Source organism: Montipora capricornis, chromosome 4 (assembly GCF_036669925.1).
Source record: "Montipora capricornis isolate CH-2021 chromosome 4, ASM3666992v2, whole genome shotgun sequence".
Taxonomy (NCBI): Eukaryota; Metazoa; Cnidaria; class Anthozoa; order Scleractinia; family Acroporidae; genus Montipora; species Montipora capricornis.
Window position 1 is genome coordinate 33,849,760 of NC_090886.1, and position 15,741 is coordinate 33,865,500.

Here is a 15,741-nt window from a genome sequence, read left to right on the forward strand (position 1 = left end):
CGCAAGTTTATGGTGGAATTCCTTTTAACGCTTTTCCATCGAAGAGGGGAAGTTGTAAAATTTATCCTATCAAACCCAGACGATTTGTCTCGTCCTTGGGGAAACCCCTCAGGGGCTAAGGGCTTTAAATAAAAAAGTTGCATTGCAAATGAGCTTTATAGGCGGCAGATGATCAAGATGAAGGTGGTTCACGTTTTGAAGTTGTAAAGCCGACGTCTTTAAATCGTGTTGCTGATGTTATTCACCACATCGGTTGCTACATATTTCGCCTCGCATCTCTGTGTTTTTTTTTTTTTTTTTTGCTGGATACACTATTTCTCTTAGTTAGAGATGTAGTAGACACGAGTCTGAAGTATAAATGAAGTGAGTTTTGACTCCAAATCCCATTAGGGCACCTTAAGGATTCTGAACAGTTGTTTTTCTTCTGTTCTGTCGTTTCGTTGATTGTCCGTTTCCTTGGCCCCGAAAAGCCCCTATGGGGAGTAGTCACTTGAGTATGTATTGTATTGTACTTTATTATCCAACTGTATTAGTCATTGTACCGAAGACGCACGAATTGAGTGCAAATATTCCACTGTATTGTACAGTTAGTTATTTGTATACTTGGCTATTGTACAGTAGAGAACCGGTTTGACTAGTTTAGTTGCTGACGTTGCACCGCCCGCACAAATCTGTCACACGCACTCGGTTGTTTACAATAGGCCATTTCCGAGTTCATGTCTGCCTCCTCTTCAAAGCGAGTCTAAGTGCGAAGTTTTTGTTATAAAAATTAGTTTTGATTCATATGCAAAGTAGAGCTAATTACCATCACAAAAACTTCGCACTTCGACATGAACTCGGAAATGGCCTATTCATTTGCTAAAAATTTATTGCAAAAGAAAGTTGGATGATAAATAGATCTTTTGGGTGTCAAAATACAGCACAACTCGTAAAAATACTCAGCGATACTACACACCAAAACATCTAATAAGACATATGTATTGTAATGCTTCCCGCGGCTAGCAGTTTACTAAGTTATTTTGCTACATTGAAGAGTTTTGCCAGTGCGGTAGAGGGCAAATGGCAAGCACTCTGAGCTTGATGAAGAATTCATGAAGGTCGTACAGTTGAACTGCGAATTTCTTGTCGAAAAGGCGGCAATACAGTGAAAAAAGGAACCTATGAGGTTACAAAGAAGAGTGAAAAAGTCGGGACTTTTTTAACAGTTTCTGCAACTGTTTATGATCCTTCCCTATGCGGTAAACTTTCGCTTAGAAAATGTCTTTGTTTTGAGAACTTGTTCCATTGCTCAGTGTTGCTGACAGGCAAAATTTACTTTAAATGTCAGTAACAAGTTTCAGGAAAGATAGCGAATCCCCTGTGCCCCTCACATTCTCTTAATTTCAGTCATTTTCAAGTTTGGAAAAAAACGCAACTTTCAGCTTGACGTATGCCGTTTTTAACATCAGAGAGATTTAGAGGAGAAGGACCAGCGAGGAGGAAGATGATCAGTGAGGCAGTGTGGCCCTGTGGTTAGGGCTCTTGCCTTGAGATTCAGAGAACCCGGGTTCAAGACCCGTTTTCACCTGACCACTCGTTGTCACGGTCCTTGGTTCAACGTCTCAGCTGCACTGAAACGTGAAACGTCAAACCGGACAGGCTGCTGCATCAGTGTCATAAGAGCACGAAATTTCGCTTATTTTACCTTGTCTTTTCCTTTGACAAGTTACTTGATATCTGCAAGCTCAAAAGGAAGAAATAACCAAACAATAAGCCGGAATTCAATTTAGCTTAGGAACACCACCGTTATGTCATAAATAATGCGTCATTATTTAGTACCACAGATTCCTTGGAAACTACCCCCTTTATTCACAGGTTTCTACACCGAGTATAACGCCTCAATTCGTCCAATTATTTATTATGTAGTGGTTCCAAACCGAACATCCTAGTAGGGTTAGGAGGCTCGAAGAAATGACGCCAGGATACTTTGGGCTAAGCTCCATATCACTGCTTCAAAGAGAAGAATTGAATTTGACTCCGCTATCAACAGCAGTACTCATGTTTCATAGGGTTAAAAAGCAGATTGAACGTATTGTACTTTGTCTTCAAATAGGGTAGGCTGAGAACGACATTAACTGGTCTCTTCTGACTGTTCTTAAAACTTGGTATTTGTTCATTCATTTGTTTGCTTTAGAAGCCATCGATGACCTCTTTTCTCTTTGTAGTACTTTCGCATTCGTTCGTTACATTTGCTTGATTACTCAGTTTCCCTCCATTTCCGCTCAGAGGTATAACGGTATTTTTGATCAATTATTGTTGTGTAACGAAATTCCCATTTTTTTCAGCTGCATTTTGATTTCCTTTGTGATTTAATATGGGCTGTTCCTTGTCGATCTACAACGACATGTGTAACACCCCTTCCATTTATAGCCGTTGCATTTTGGTAAAATAAATTATGCGAGTTGATGATGAGGATGAACTTTATTAATGTGTCGAGAATCTCTAGCGCATAGCACTGATGGTGATATCTATCCCAAGGGTATTTCAGAACTTTAGTGTCCTATGTGGTCATATGATGGATCGTTTAGTCGTCGGCATACAAGTGCGAAGATGTACTTTTCGCCGCGAAAGGATGCTCGTCATTTATAAACTGTGACATCTCGATATCATTCAAGTTAATGAATGCAAAAATGGTATTTTTGAACACGTGGGCAGGTCAATTAGAATTAAGGAAAATCCAACTTGAAGGTGCTAGTCATTGTTTGAATTCTGGACCACTCAACACAAATACTGATCATTTAATTTAAAGTGGACTTGAATTCTCGTGCAAATCCGGCCACCGCCCTTATTAAAACCGCCTGGTGCACTCACTCGTTGAAAATCAACTTTTCTTGTTGATGTTCATATGATAAATTTTGGTTGCAGTTACGAATGGAGATAATTCGGCCAAACAGGAACAAAATGTATAAATAAGGGAGCGCAGGCTTTTCTTTATGCGTGTGAAGCTAAAATTGGAGCTGGCGTACCAGAAAACTACAGTAGTTGTTAAACTTAAAGTGCGTTCGATTGACCATATTCCGGGATAGGAATACACGAAAAAGAAGAGAGTCAAATTACAATTGTCAAACACCTGCTAAAATGCTATTATTGTCCTTGTTGCTTAAAAACGCGCGACATACCGTAAATCATCACTGAAACGCAACCTCGTTCCCAGGATCTCTCTTCTCTGCCTCGTAAGAGACCTTGGGAACGAGGTCCAGTGTGAACTGACCACCTTCAATGAAGTCTCAGGTAGACTAAGGGCACTTACCATTGGTCAGACCTGGCCAGCCAGACCAGTCCACTTGTAAAGAAAATTCCACTATTAATCAGAAGGACTGTTCCTGCTGGCCAGTTCTGACTATTGGTAAGGTCCCTAAGTCTTAGAGCGGTTTTCAATTGAGTGTCGAAAGTGATTAGCGAATTACTTTGGTTTATGATTACTTCACTCAGTGATTGGTTCAAAGTTCTCGCGCCAGTTTTTCAAGCAATCAGAATTGAAACCAAAACCAATCGTGGCTCGCGCGTGCATATTTTCCCGCGCTTTGCGTCGGCTACATGTAATTACTTCCAGTTTTGATTGGTTTATTGGATTGTCTCGGTCTTTTTTGATTAGCCAGAGTAATTACTTTGGTTTTGGTTTTACGACACTCATTTGAAAACCGCTCTAGGGTGCATTCGATTGATCCAATTCCGGAATAAGAATACGTGGAGTGATTATTTAAAACGGTATGTCTGGCGCTTTTGTAGCAACAAGGATAATAAAGATATGTTTAAAATAGCATTTTAGCAAGTGTTTGATAATTTTAATGTGAATCTCCGTAAAAGTGAAGGATTTCTAACTTCTATACCCTGTATTCCTATTCGGAATACGGTCAATCGAACGCGCCCTTAGTCTGAAGTCACGACAGAAAGGAAGAAAATGTTAGCATGTTATTCCGTAAAGGAACAATCAAGCATCAGTAATATTAAGTGCCGGATAACATTGGAACTATATCGATTACTCAACAATAGAAACTGAAACCAAGATATTTGAAGGTGTGTTGAAACGAGATGAAGAATTAAACAGAAAATCTGGGGTGAAAATATATCCAGACTTGCATGTGAGGCTTTCTTATGTGTTTCAACTTGTGAAATAACAGGATACTTAAAATATTTTCACGTGCGTGTGTGCCGGTTGTAAACAGGAAGTGGATGAGGGGTATTCGCACATCGTGAAACTATTGTGGTGATTTTACCAAAGAAGTGTTGTATGAAACAAAGTTCAATTTTCTGGGCTGAATTACGTCACACGCTGACCGGAATGAATACCGTTTCAGCAAATGTTCATTCTTTCCTTTGATTTGGTTCCTCGTACGCTATTTCCTGCAATTTCCATCATTCAACAGTGAAAGAATGTCAGTGAGCAAGATGTAAGCTTTGATATAATTCTTCACCTTTCACCCTTGTTCTATTATTACACATATTGTTTATGTTGTCAACTGAAGCAATTCAGTATCGTTTCAATGAGTCCTATATTTTCCGGAAAAGGACCAATATTTTTCGGCACCTCTTTCGCTTCTATTCCTATTATGAAACAAATATTTAGGATATCTATAAAAACTTTGAGACGGTCAAGAAGTTGGTCGTAATGTTACGTTCTACGCCACTGCTAAGGGAGTGGTCGGTCTCGCTTGAAATCGTATCAGTTGAAAATTTCTCCGTTGCTTAAGCTTGTTCTTATATCAAGCACATCATCCTTGCTCGGTCACGTCCGCTTTGACCCTAAAGAGAGGATTTGATAGCAAGTAACGTAGGAAAAGATCAACAACTGCGAAATCTTGGGTAGGTGTTTGCACAGCCGGCAACAGCTGTTCTTTTGAGTGTCCTCGATACGCTTTTCATCGCGCTCTGTAGAAAACCAGCTGAACTCAGGCACTTCTGTTTTTTAAGGTGAAAATGCGTTCGGCTTTAAGTATTTGACCATCTTTTTCAATTGCTGTCGAAGAGGTACAGGAAATCGTAACACTTCGAGGTGAATATGAATATATCTCAACATTGAGCGTGAAGGAAGATAAGTGATTTATCATGCATGACTGAGCTAAAACGGATTTGATCATGAAGTTGGACCGATATTAGTCTTTACACGTTGCCTCTAATATCGTGATATTGTTGGTAAATAACTGAAGTGTGTGATATCGGCTTATTGTATGCGTTACTAGCCAAGTACTGTTGTTCCAAACCGGCGCAATATTTTTTGTTTTTATTCACCGTAAATACAGGCAATGTTATCAGACGAGAGCGTCATAAAAGAACGACGTTGTTTGAGGGTTCGTCTTCACCTTTTCAGCTAGGCTACTTGACACCCCATTTTGTGCTGGGTATTAACAATTTTAAACTCTTTCATACGAATCTTAAATGGTATTTTGTCAATTATGTCTCATGTTTGCAAGCTAAGAGGTGTTTTAATTTTTTGCCTCTTCATTTTATGTGGCGCCGGTCACAAGATATCAAACAAAGCGAAAAATACCGAGTCAAGTAACTCTTGAGAGAGTATTGCCTTTGGACAATTCGAAAGCTGCAATTAGCGATAAAGGTAGCTTTGAGTTAAATTGTTTTGTTTCCAAAATACTTGATATCAAAGCGAATTTTAGTCTGTCGTAAGTGCTGAAAGCTGCGTTGCCTTGTTTTGTCAGGGGCAACGACTTTAGTGAAGGATTTGATTGAGAAAATTGTCTTGTCGAGGGCATCCTCTCTCGGAACAATGCTATTCATACGAATTCCTTTTGTTCGCAAGAACACGATTAATCAGGTTTGAATTATTTTTACCGTCTGTTTCCCAAAACTGAAGTGAGTCAGCAGTAACTAGGAGTAACGCACAAATATTGTTATTTTTAAAAAATTGAGCCACGCGTTTGAAACATGCTGTTTCATTTCTTTTCAGCTCAAGCCAGGGGAAACGTGTATAAGTTCAGGAAATTCAACAGAAGAAGAAAAGGATTTGCCTTCAAGAAACAGCTTGAAGACGAGTGAAATATCGACGCTTAATATGTCTAGTTACTTCTTTTCGCACATTCACCAAAACGACGGATCCAAGCCGCGAGGAAAACCAGCTTTTGGTGGGCACAAATCGAAATCGACTGGAGATAAACGTGGACGAGGAATAGCAAAACCCGCGGGTCGGACGGGTTCGCGGGATCGAGACCAGTTTGCAGATATTGGCGTCAACCAACAGCGCAAAGTCTCGCATCATTATCAGCGGCATGGCAGCGACGACATGTCACGCCATTCGGGGCGTTACGGATCCCCTGTGCGGCGAGTAGGGGAAGATTCTGAAGAGAAAAAGTCATCTCCGGCTGAAGAGTCGAGAAAATTTCAACTTACGGAGGAAAATAAAACGTCTAAAGTTATTTCACACAGGCGAGACGCGCCACGAGAAAAGCAAAGACTCACGCAGGATTTAGCGCGTCAAAAACGATTGTTGAGTGAGGATATCGCTCGTGCGGAACTTTTGCAGCGCGAGCAACTGACGAAAAAAATTACTGATATGTTCGATAGCAAGAAAGAAGGCCTTGGTACGGACAAATCGGAGGCTGAAGTGAACGGAGCGGGAAATGTATCCAGGGATAACGTTAGTCGCGAGCGGGAAAAGGAGAGCGGCCCGTCGATGTACGAGAAATGTTATGGCAACTATTCCCCTGAATATAGCAATGAACATGCAAATAATTCGTCGACACACGACGAGAGTAGTGATGCGGATTGCAAAGGAACCGCTCTCGACAGAGAATCTCTATTTGATCGATTCTTGCGCAAAGAATCTGGCGCTCAAGAAATAAAAAATATTGAATTTGTCAACGAAAGCAAAGTTGAGGTCAAGGGAATAAATTTGAAAGATACTTCCGTAGTGAATGTTTGTGCTGAAAGTGAACCATGCGAGGCTAATAGTGTGTCAGATGCAAGGCCGGAACTGGAACCCTTGAAGTTTGAGAATGTTACAGATGACGAGCTAGCGTTTAGTGATGGCGACAGGGAAACAGTTGTCACAGAAAACAATAACATCTCCCCAAATGAATATAAACTAAATGGAGGAAGCTCAACATTTTTAAAGACGTTTAGCTCAGGGGAAAATGGACTGGGTTCTGCTTCGAATGTGAAGTGTAATGTTATGGAAGCAACTCGTGAGTTAAGAGATTTATCGCCAAAAAATGATTTGAATTCTGAGGAAAACGTGATTTCCAATCTTAAATGCGAGTCTTGTGAGTGTCCCAGTGAAGATGTCGATGTAAATAGCGAGGAAAAGACATGTAAAGGAAGTGAGATGTGCAGCAAGAGAGGCCTAGAACCAGATCACAGTAATATCAAAAGTTCAAAAATTGCGCGGCTGATGGAAGAGCCCGACATGCAGTGCGAGCATTCAAGTAAACACAGTCATGACTGTGCGTCACAAAACGATCAAGTCTGTATTCACGAAAACGGTGATGTTGAGGAAGGTGACGATGTGACATCAACAAACCAGAGTGAAAAACAATCTTTGCAAATGGAAAATCAAATCCAAGAGACTTCTGTTATGGGTGGTGTTTTTGAAAGAAACGCTGGCAAGAGGAGACCTGAAATGAAAGAAACCCGTTCATCTGAACAAGCTCAAAATAATTCCTGTGATGCGGAACAAAACCCAGAGACTGTGGCTAATGAATCGGAACTGTCTAACAATGAAGGCATGTCGGATGCTGGAGAACTCAGTGAGACTGAAGCTTGTGTGTTTGTGAACCGGGGAAAAGTAAAGAAGAAGAAGCGAAGGAAAACGAAAGGGCATAAAGGCGTCCATCAATCGGGTTTTGGCAGCCTGCGGCGGAAAACGAAAAGTCATAAGGGTCGTTCGGTTGTTAAGGATGCGAAAACAACGAAGCGAATCAAACATTTTGATTCGGAGAGTGATTACGAGGCATTACGTGGAAAGAGTCAAGAGCGGAATGAAGACATTGAGTTGACCTCTTCGAGTCACGCAACCGGAGATCAACAGAGAGAGAGCGGTGTTACAGAAACAAATGATCACTGTGAAAAGGACTGCGAAACACGCTCGCTGTCACCCTCTGAAGATTGTCTTCCTGAAGAATGCTTGGAAGAGGTTGTTACTATCGGAACTGTGGTATCCGATAACTGCGAGAGCAGCCAGGAGACCAGCGTGTTTTCCGACTCGCAACAAAACACTCTGGAAGAAGATGCTAAGAAGGAGCTGGGAAAGACTGAGAGAAAGATCGGGAAAACCAAACGGAAAAATGAAGAAAAGGAGAGAGAGAGATCCACGCCGCCTCATTTGATCAGTCAGAACCGGTACGCGCGAGATCTCCCGAGACACAACTGGCTCGTGGAAAGGCTCCGACAACAAAACAAATTATGCACGGAGGACGGGCAGCAACACGCGCGGGACTCCAAAGACGAGGAAAGTAACGAAGAAAATCCCGGGGATGACGAACACGAAGAAGGTTTTTGTTCTAGTGACAAAGACACCTCAATGGAAAACAGAAACTCTCCGAAAATATCGTCTGAAAAATGTGAAATTATCGGCGACCCCTCTCCAAAACTGCCCTGTGGAGATGAAAATCCGGCGAGTACTGAAACAGGTGATTTTGAGAACGAACTTCACCGAAGTTTTTTTCGGTGTTTTCCGCCCAATGTGCCTCGAACATTGCCTCGATTAAAGTCTTCGATGGTTGACTCGAGCAGTGGGAATGATAGCAAACCACAACCGCCACCTCTGAAGCATGGGCTATCATCAAAGGAGTCTTCCGGGATGGAGCCTGTTCCCAAGCTAAGGAAGATCGTAGATGAAAAGGAAGCATTACATGAAACAACCGAAGAGAAAGGAGAAATCAGTGTAGAGAACACCGAAACTACAGAGCCACGCCCTAGTGGTGTGGAACAACCTCGGAAAGTAATGAGCCCTATCGAGATCTTAGATGACGACGACGAGAAGAAGAAACATGGTCAAGATGTATCGGAGACAAACGAAGAAAAATTACAGGAGAAAGATCAAAATTCCATCTCAAAACTTAATGACACGAGCCAAAAAGACGGAGAAAAATCACCCATGAAGTCGCTTCCACGATCCTCTCCTGACAAAGCCACGCTTTTCACCTCTCCCAAGAAGCCTTTCGGTACTGTAAATCCCACAATTCCAGGCAACGTCAAGGATAAATTCGGCCGGCCAATGGACATGCCGCCACACCGTGCCGCTATCTTAATTCCTGTGGTGCCGATGCATGATGGGAGCGGAATGCCCATCTCGCCTGCTCTCAGTTCTGCATCTCCTCACATGAAAGGCTTTTCACCCAGGACTTTCACTCCTCATCTACTTACTCACGGTGCTCGCCCAGTGCCTGTTTCAGGAATGTTTGGAAGTCCACTGTCCCCTGGAGGACGTTACTCTGCAACTAACTGTGGACATCATATACACGGTAATATGAAGGCAGGGATACCTTGCAAACGAGACCTAAACTGCCCTTTTCATGGAAACGGCCCAAGGGGTGTCCCACCGGGGATCCTAGATATCCCAGGCCATCATGGTTCAATACACACCTTTGGTGGTCATGGTCACGATCACATGTCTGCAGTTATGTCACGCGAGAGACGCGAGCGTGACAAGAATTCGTGTCGATCTCCACTCGGTAGAGAAGCACTTGGAGACAAACAAGTCCTCCAAACACCCAAAGTAGTCAAACCTATCGCGCACGTGCCAGGAAAGCGACCACCTCTGATGCTGTCGCATCTTCAGCAAATAGGAAAGCAACCGGCTTCACTGAGGGAATTGGAAGCCCTTTACGAGGAGAAATCACAACGCTATGGCTCAGAACTTTTACTTTCACCTCATCAACCTCGAAAGTCTCCAGAGAGGTCCCCACGGGAACAAGTCGTGCCTAGCAGGTCTCTACATCAGCCGCTGACGTTGTCAGATCTGAACCGTCGTAGAGAAGAAGAATTGTTGAAAGGAAAGGTTGATGAAGGGTTGAAGACCAAGTCTGTTGAATTCCTTCCTTCTGGTCTCGCTCCAACTCCCCGCGGACCGTCCAAACTGACAACCCCGCCTCATTCCAAGGATCTGAGCTTGCTTTCTCCTGGAAGGGGACACCGATCGGCTTCAATCTCTCCTGTGGATAAGAGAGATCAGATTTTTTCATTACGTCGTCTTGTTGAAGAACGAGAACCTGCTGCTGCTATTATGAACGAGTTTCTCAAGCCTGGGCCCCCTCTGTTGCGACCATTAGATGAAGCAGATGTGAGGCAGTCCTCTGAGAGACAGAGAGGGGAGGAAGTTCTGCTCACTCGACGACATGTCTCGCCATTCTCCCGAGTGCCTTCGACCAAGGAAGCTGTCATACACCCTGTGAAGATTTCGGAAGGAGTGGAAATTGTCAGCCCGCGAGGCTTAGAGCGTTTAGGACAGGCAGGGATCGTGGAGAGGGACGAAGAAAAAGGTGGTCCGAAGTCGTCCATCGGAAATTCCAGTACTATGAACCCAGGTGTTCGACTTCTTGAAGATAAAAGGAAGCAAATCGAGGAAGCGAGACCAAGTAGTGGTCGAGACGAACAACGCAGCAGAGAACGTGTTAGCCCAGATATGGATCACAGACTTCGTCTCGAACAAGCCGCGGAACCAAAGGCGAGAAGCCGAAGTTTAGAGCTTGTTCAGCTTAAGGAAAAAGAATCCAAAAAGGGACTTGGAGACAAAGACACTGTCCGGATTTCGGGCTCTGAAAGAGAACGCTCGGATGATATAGTGCTGCTAATGTCCGCCGACGGAAACAAGAGATCAAGGATTCCAACTGAGTTGTCTCCGCCACTGCGCCATAAGCTCTATCAGGATAGAGCTTTTGTCCCGCCCGGAGTTGCCGGTAGGATAGATCCTCGCATGGACCCACGAATGTTCGCCTTCCACGAGTTAGAGATGCACAGACGAGGAGAAGCTATTCGCGCATCTGAACCGTCGCATCGCGAGCTGCTGAGCCGAATGGCGTCATCCTTGCCTATAAGTAAAGGAGGCTCGCCGATTGGAAAACCACTCTTCGTCCGACCCGATGGTTTTTTTGATAGACGGGCGCCCGAGGCCGGCCGATTGTCGTCCGATGTTCACAGGTATTCTCCTCCAACGTCTCTTTCCTCCCGAGAGTATGGTCCTATGATGAATTCACGACAAGCTATGGAACGATTAGCGGCTGCAGCTGGTAAACCCGGCAGTCTGTTGGGAGAGGTTGGCAAGGACATTCCACCACACATTAGACAGGTTAGAGGAAAATTATATCAGATTCCACGCACGCAATGATTGGCTAATTTTGCGCGTCTCTTCTCTTTATTCGACTACCACGAAGTTTTCTAAGCACCGCGAAAACGAGAAACGAGAAAATCTGAAAAGAGGTTCTAAAAAATGATAACATGCTTCTTTTCGCAGTTCATATGCATGATTTAAGAAATAGAAAACATGTACCGTGTTTCTATCGAGTTATAGAAACACGAGTGAAAGTTTGGGAGAACGAGAAATGCTGTGGGAACACGAGCCGCAGGCTTCCGCAGGTTTCCACAGCTTTTTCGAGTCGGTACATGTTTTTTATTTCTTTTAGAAAACAATGCGACGAAAAAAAGGAAAACAACTTGTTAACTCTAAGTATCAAAATGTAAATTCTCATTGCTCGCGCCATCACTACGTCAACATTATATACATTTATGCCTCACATGTGACCTGTATAATAAACAATACTAAAATTGTTAAGCCTACAATTTGGGCAAAACTCGTTGACAAAATGTGACACCACCATAAAATGATCATTCCTAAATTTGTCTGTGTGATAAAAGATGAAAGTCTTTCTACTTCAACCTACGCCCCCCCTCCCCCGTCCCTATTCCAGTGCTGGTAAGGAAAGGGCCAAAGGCTTGCACGGTATTTGCACCACATTATTAAGATTGATATGGGGGAGGAGAGGTTGTGTTAGATAAATTATTGTTGTTGTGTTGGCTAAAATAAACCTTGAAATTGGGTTTTTTTGCAAGGCCCAAAAGGAAAAGCGCGTTGAAGCTGTTTCTGTCGAAACAACATGGAAAATGTTGGTCAGTAACAATGTCAAAAACATTTGTCAATTTATGTCAAACTTTGAAAAAAGCCACACGACGTCATTGTCTTTGAACAAGTGCTTAAATTCTTGCCATAACTGAGCAATTCTCTTTTTGTTTCCCTTTAACGAAGAAGCGACTACTATGTAGACCGGTGTTCCAAACAAATCCTTCGAAAATTGAGCTCTACTCTTTATGCAAGTTTTTTTTTTCCAGAGAAATAAGTATAAACTGACGTATTTTTTATTGTCACTTTTGTCAGGATATCGAACGCGAGCGAGAGAGGGAAAGGCAGAGATTAAGCTTAGAACAGATAGAAGCTAACAGAAGACTTCTTCATGCGGAACTCAAAGACAAAGTGAACCCACTTGTGTTTAGCAAAGAACATCAGATCAGAATGGAGCAAAGGCGAGAGCACATGGATGCAATGAGAGCTAGAGAAAAAAGGATAAGCGACCGCGAACGGCAGTTATTCATGGAACAACGAATCGCGGAAGAGAAAAAACGGCGATACAGCGAACTGGAGTCGCGCGTCATGCGTCATCCGTCGCATCCTCAGTTTGGTCACGTGACAGATCGCGATGAGTACGAGAGAGCGAAAAGGCTAAAACTTGCCGAGCCACCGATTTCGTCGCCTGTTTCCATTCAACACTCAAAGCATTTAAGTCCCGGTGCATTGCACTCGGAGAGAAAGGAGCCGCGGCTGTCGAGTCCTAAAAATAACTTGACTCATTCACAGTTTAGAGATAAAACAAGCGAAGCTACCGATTCAAGAATCAGTCATCCAAGGGAGAACGAACTGATTCGAAAGGCAACAAATAGCGGTAAACTGGAACGAGACTCTATCTGGCACCGTAGTCGCGAATTGGCTGTCCTAGCACAAGGGGGAATGGAGCACAAAAGGTCAAACATGCACCCTAGCGCTTCGTTTCACGGGTTCATGCCCCCTAAAGTTGGACCGCTGATTTCCCAGCGGGAGGAAGTTAAGGGAGCCGGTGCCAAAGTGGATGAGGATGGAGTCAATCGCTGTTCCGTTTGCAAGCGTGATGCCTCTTTCCTTTGTTCTGGGTGTCAGGCGGCCTGGTACTGCAGCACGGAATGTCAGGTGAGTACATAGCTTCAATAGTACCGTGCCCCGTAACCTGCTGTTTCCCCTCGACATTTTAGGAGGCGTTTACAGCACTTCTCCGTAATTTCAGTAGGACGGGAAGGACACTCATTGCAAAGAGTAGGGAACGTAGCCTTTTGTGAAGTTGTCCATCTGTCAGATGATACAGGCACGTATTCTCCCCGGGAAGGGGGTGGGAGGGGGGTTTCTTCTTTAATAACACTACCCTGCGCAGCAAGCGTTCCCGTACCAGCGGAGATTTTCTGCATTCAGGACGCGCGAAAGTTGGGGCGAGGACCCTCCAAACTTTGCTCTCGCCCCAACTTTCGCACGGCCGGAATGCGGAAAATCTCTGCTGGGACCGGATGCTTGCCCTCGCAAGCTATTGTAGGACAGAAGTTTCGTTACTTCACACTAACTAGTGCCTTTTCTTTACCGTCGCAGCTGTCAGCCTGGGGAACACATAGCAGAGAATGTAGTCAGAATAAACGACAGCAGCAGCCAGTTTCCAACCCCCTGTACTCGGCAAACACACATTGAGACAGTGTCCACTTATCGTCTATTGGTGCTTTGTTTATTAATTAGTAGTCTCTCTTCCGCCGTTGATACGGCGTGGCTTTTCTCAAGAAGAATCTTACGCACACATAAGTTAAAATAAACTTCTTGATAGGTTTAAATATTTTCTCAGCCCTATAAAAACAACTACAAACAATATGAACCAATCAGAGGTCGACGCCAATGCATGTAGCCGGCGGTAAGCGCGGGAACAGTGGCTTGTTTTGTTTTTTGATTGGTTGAGAAAGAAACCTGGCCTTATTTGGCCAAAACGATAAATTACAAAGGGCGCAATATGATGAGCAAGATATTGAGCAAAAAAAAAATTGATAGGAGTATTGAATAAGGAGAGGTTGTTTGCTGAATAGTTAAAAATACGGAGGGGAGGCCCTCCTTCCCTTTGTCTCTCGCGCGTTTTTCTTTTACGTCACGCCCGGTCTTTCACTTTCATAGCTCCAGTGTTCAAACGTCGAAAACTGTCGTTAATGCATAGATTTGTTGGATAGTGAATATATTTGGTCTTCTCTTTCTCGTGATTACGTTGACAAGTGCTTAACTGGAACTTTGCTCACAAGTGCATTGAATTCTCCTGAAAAGACCAGTTTCATAAATTTTATATGACGACAAAACACAAAGTCGAAAACTTTTGTACAGAGGCAAAGTATTTAAGACTGTGCGTTCATAAAATAGCAAGTGGCCTCATACATTCGTCTTCTAGTCACCCGGCGCAGGCCCTTGTGGCGATAGTGAAATCAGTGGCCACCACTGAAGGCCCGCAATGGCGTATTGTACAACGTTTTAATTCGAGATCATTTCTCTCATGATGCTTTTAAATAATTGTAAATTAATCATGAAAGTATATATTAATTTATGTCTGACATTTCTATTTATGTAAAATCGTAAATTATGTTGCATTAGAGTATAAAGTTTTTAGAAAAAATGTATTTATTTCCAGATATGAATTTTTTCTGTGGCGGTCATGATGTACATGATGAAGAAAAAAAAATTGTCATCGCCCTTTTATGAAATAAATGCCTTGCATTTTAAAGCGTCATTTGTCCTATTTTATTTGTTGTTCAGTCTGTCACTCTCAACTAATCGCTCTGAAACTTGACACAATGAAGCCTGAAGTCCTGATGTATCCAAGGACCGTGGATACCAGTTTAACTTACAACAATTAAGACGCTTCGGAATTAGCGTGTACTCGATGGCCTTAGCGGAATGCGGCAAACTTTTTTTCCAGCGGCGCCAGGGTGAACTTGCGAACAAAGGCTTTGAGTTTCCTGCTTTTGCCGAGAGATGCACTAGAGCCTTGTAAAAGATAATCTACTGGGCTCACTACCACTCCTGCGAATTAACAAATCGGAAGTGGTTCAGTGTTGTCTGTACTCTTATCGACAACGATATTTGTCATCGCAGTGGTCAAAATGTTGTGGACTCACGAGGCGCAGAGTGCACCCCAAACGCTGAACCATTTTCGATTACCACAATATTCAACTCCAAAGAAATTGTGTGTTTCAGAGCGTGACGCAGAAACATAGTTTTGTTGGGCCCCTTTATACCTCCCTCTGTCAGCATTATTCTCGACTTTTATTTTCTTATCAGTTCATATACCTGTTGTACCCAGTATGGTCAAGGAACGCGTCAGCAATAACGTTTTTGAAGCTCTGAGAAAAAATGTCCGACAAAAGCCTATTATTCTACTCGGGCTTGCTTTATATAAAATGATTATAGCCAACTCGGCGGGTTATCTATCACTCCATATCCAGCGCGCCCTTGTAGGATAATTGTTAAATAATTCGCAATATGTATTGTTAGGTTTCTTTTCATCTTAGTGTCTTGTCTCGTAAGTTTACTCCTACGTTTAAGCAATAGATGACTTTTTCCGTGTTGCCATAGCCTCATCTAAACACGAGGGGGAGTTGGGAGAATTCGAGACAGTTATGCAAACCCGAAACGCAGTCGACGGTTTGTATAGCTGT

General features: G+C 43.1%; 1 protein-coding gene across 7 annotated transcripts in view; it reads left to right on the top strand.

Annotated features, from left to right (window-relative positions):
- Window positions 1–14,813, top strand: part of LOC138045980 (uncharacterized) — a 32,857-nt gene extending 18,044 nt beyond the window's left edge. For 4 of the 7 annotated variants that reach the window (XM_068892635.1, XM_068892634.1, XM_068892637.1 and 1 more), the window contains 3 exons: window positions 5,942–11,275; window positions 12,359–13,201; window positions 13,649–14,813. In XM_068892635.1, the coding sequence (XP_068748736.1) occupies window positions 5,942–11,275; window positions 12,359–13,201; window positions 13,649–13,744 (6,273 nt within the window). In that variant the 3' untranslated portion in view covers window positions 13,745–14,813. Of the gene's footprint in view, window positions 1–4,718; window positions 4,843–4,905; window positions 5,033–5,670; window positions 5,810–5,941; window positions 11,276–12,358; window positions 13,202–13,648 lie in introns of those variants that run through there. The other 3 variants (XM_068892640.1, XM_068892639.1, XM_068892638.1) reach the window with 3 other exon arrangements.
- Window positions 14,814–15,741: the final 928 nt, after the last annotated feature.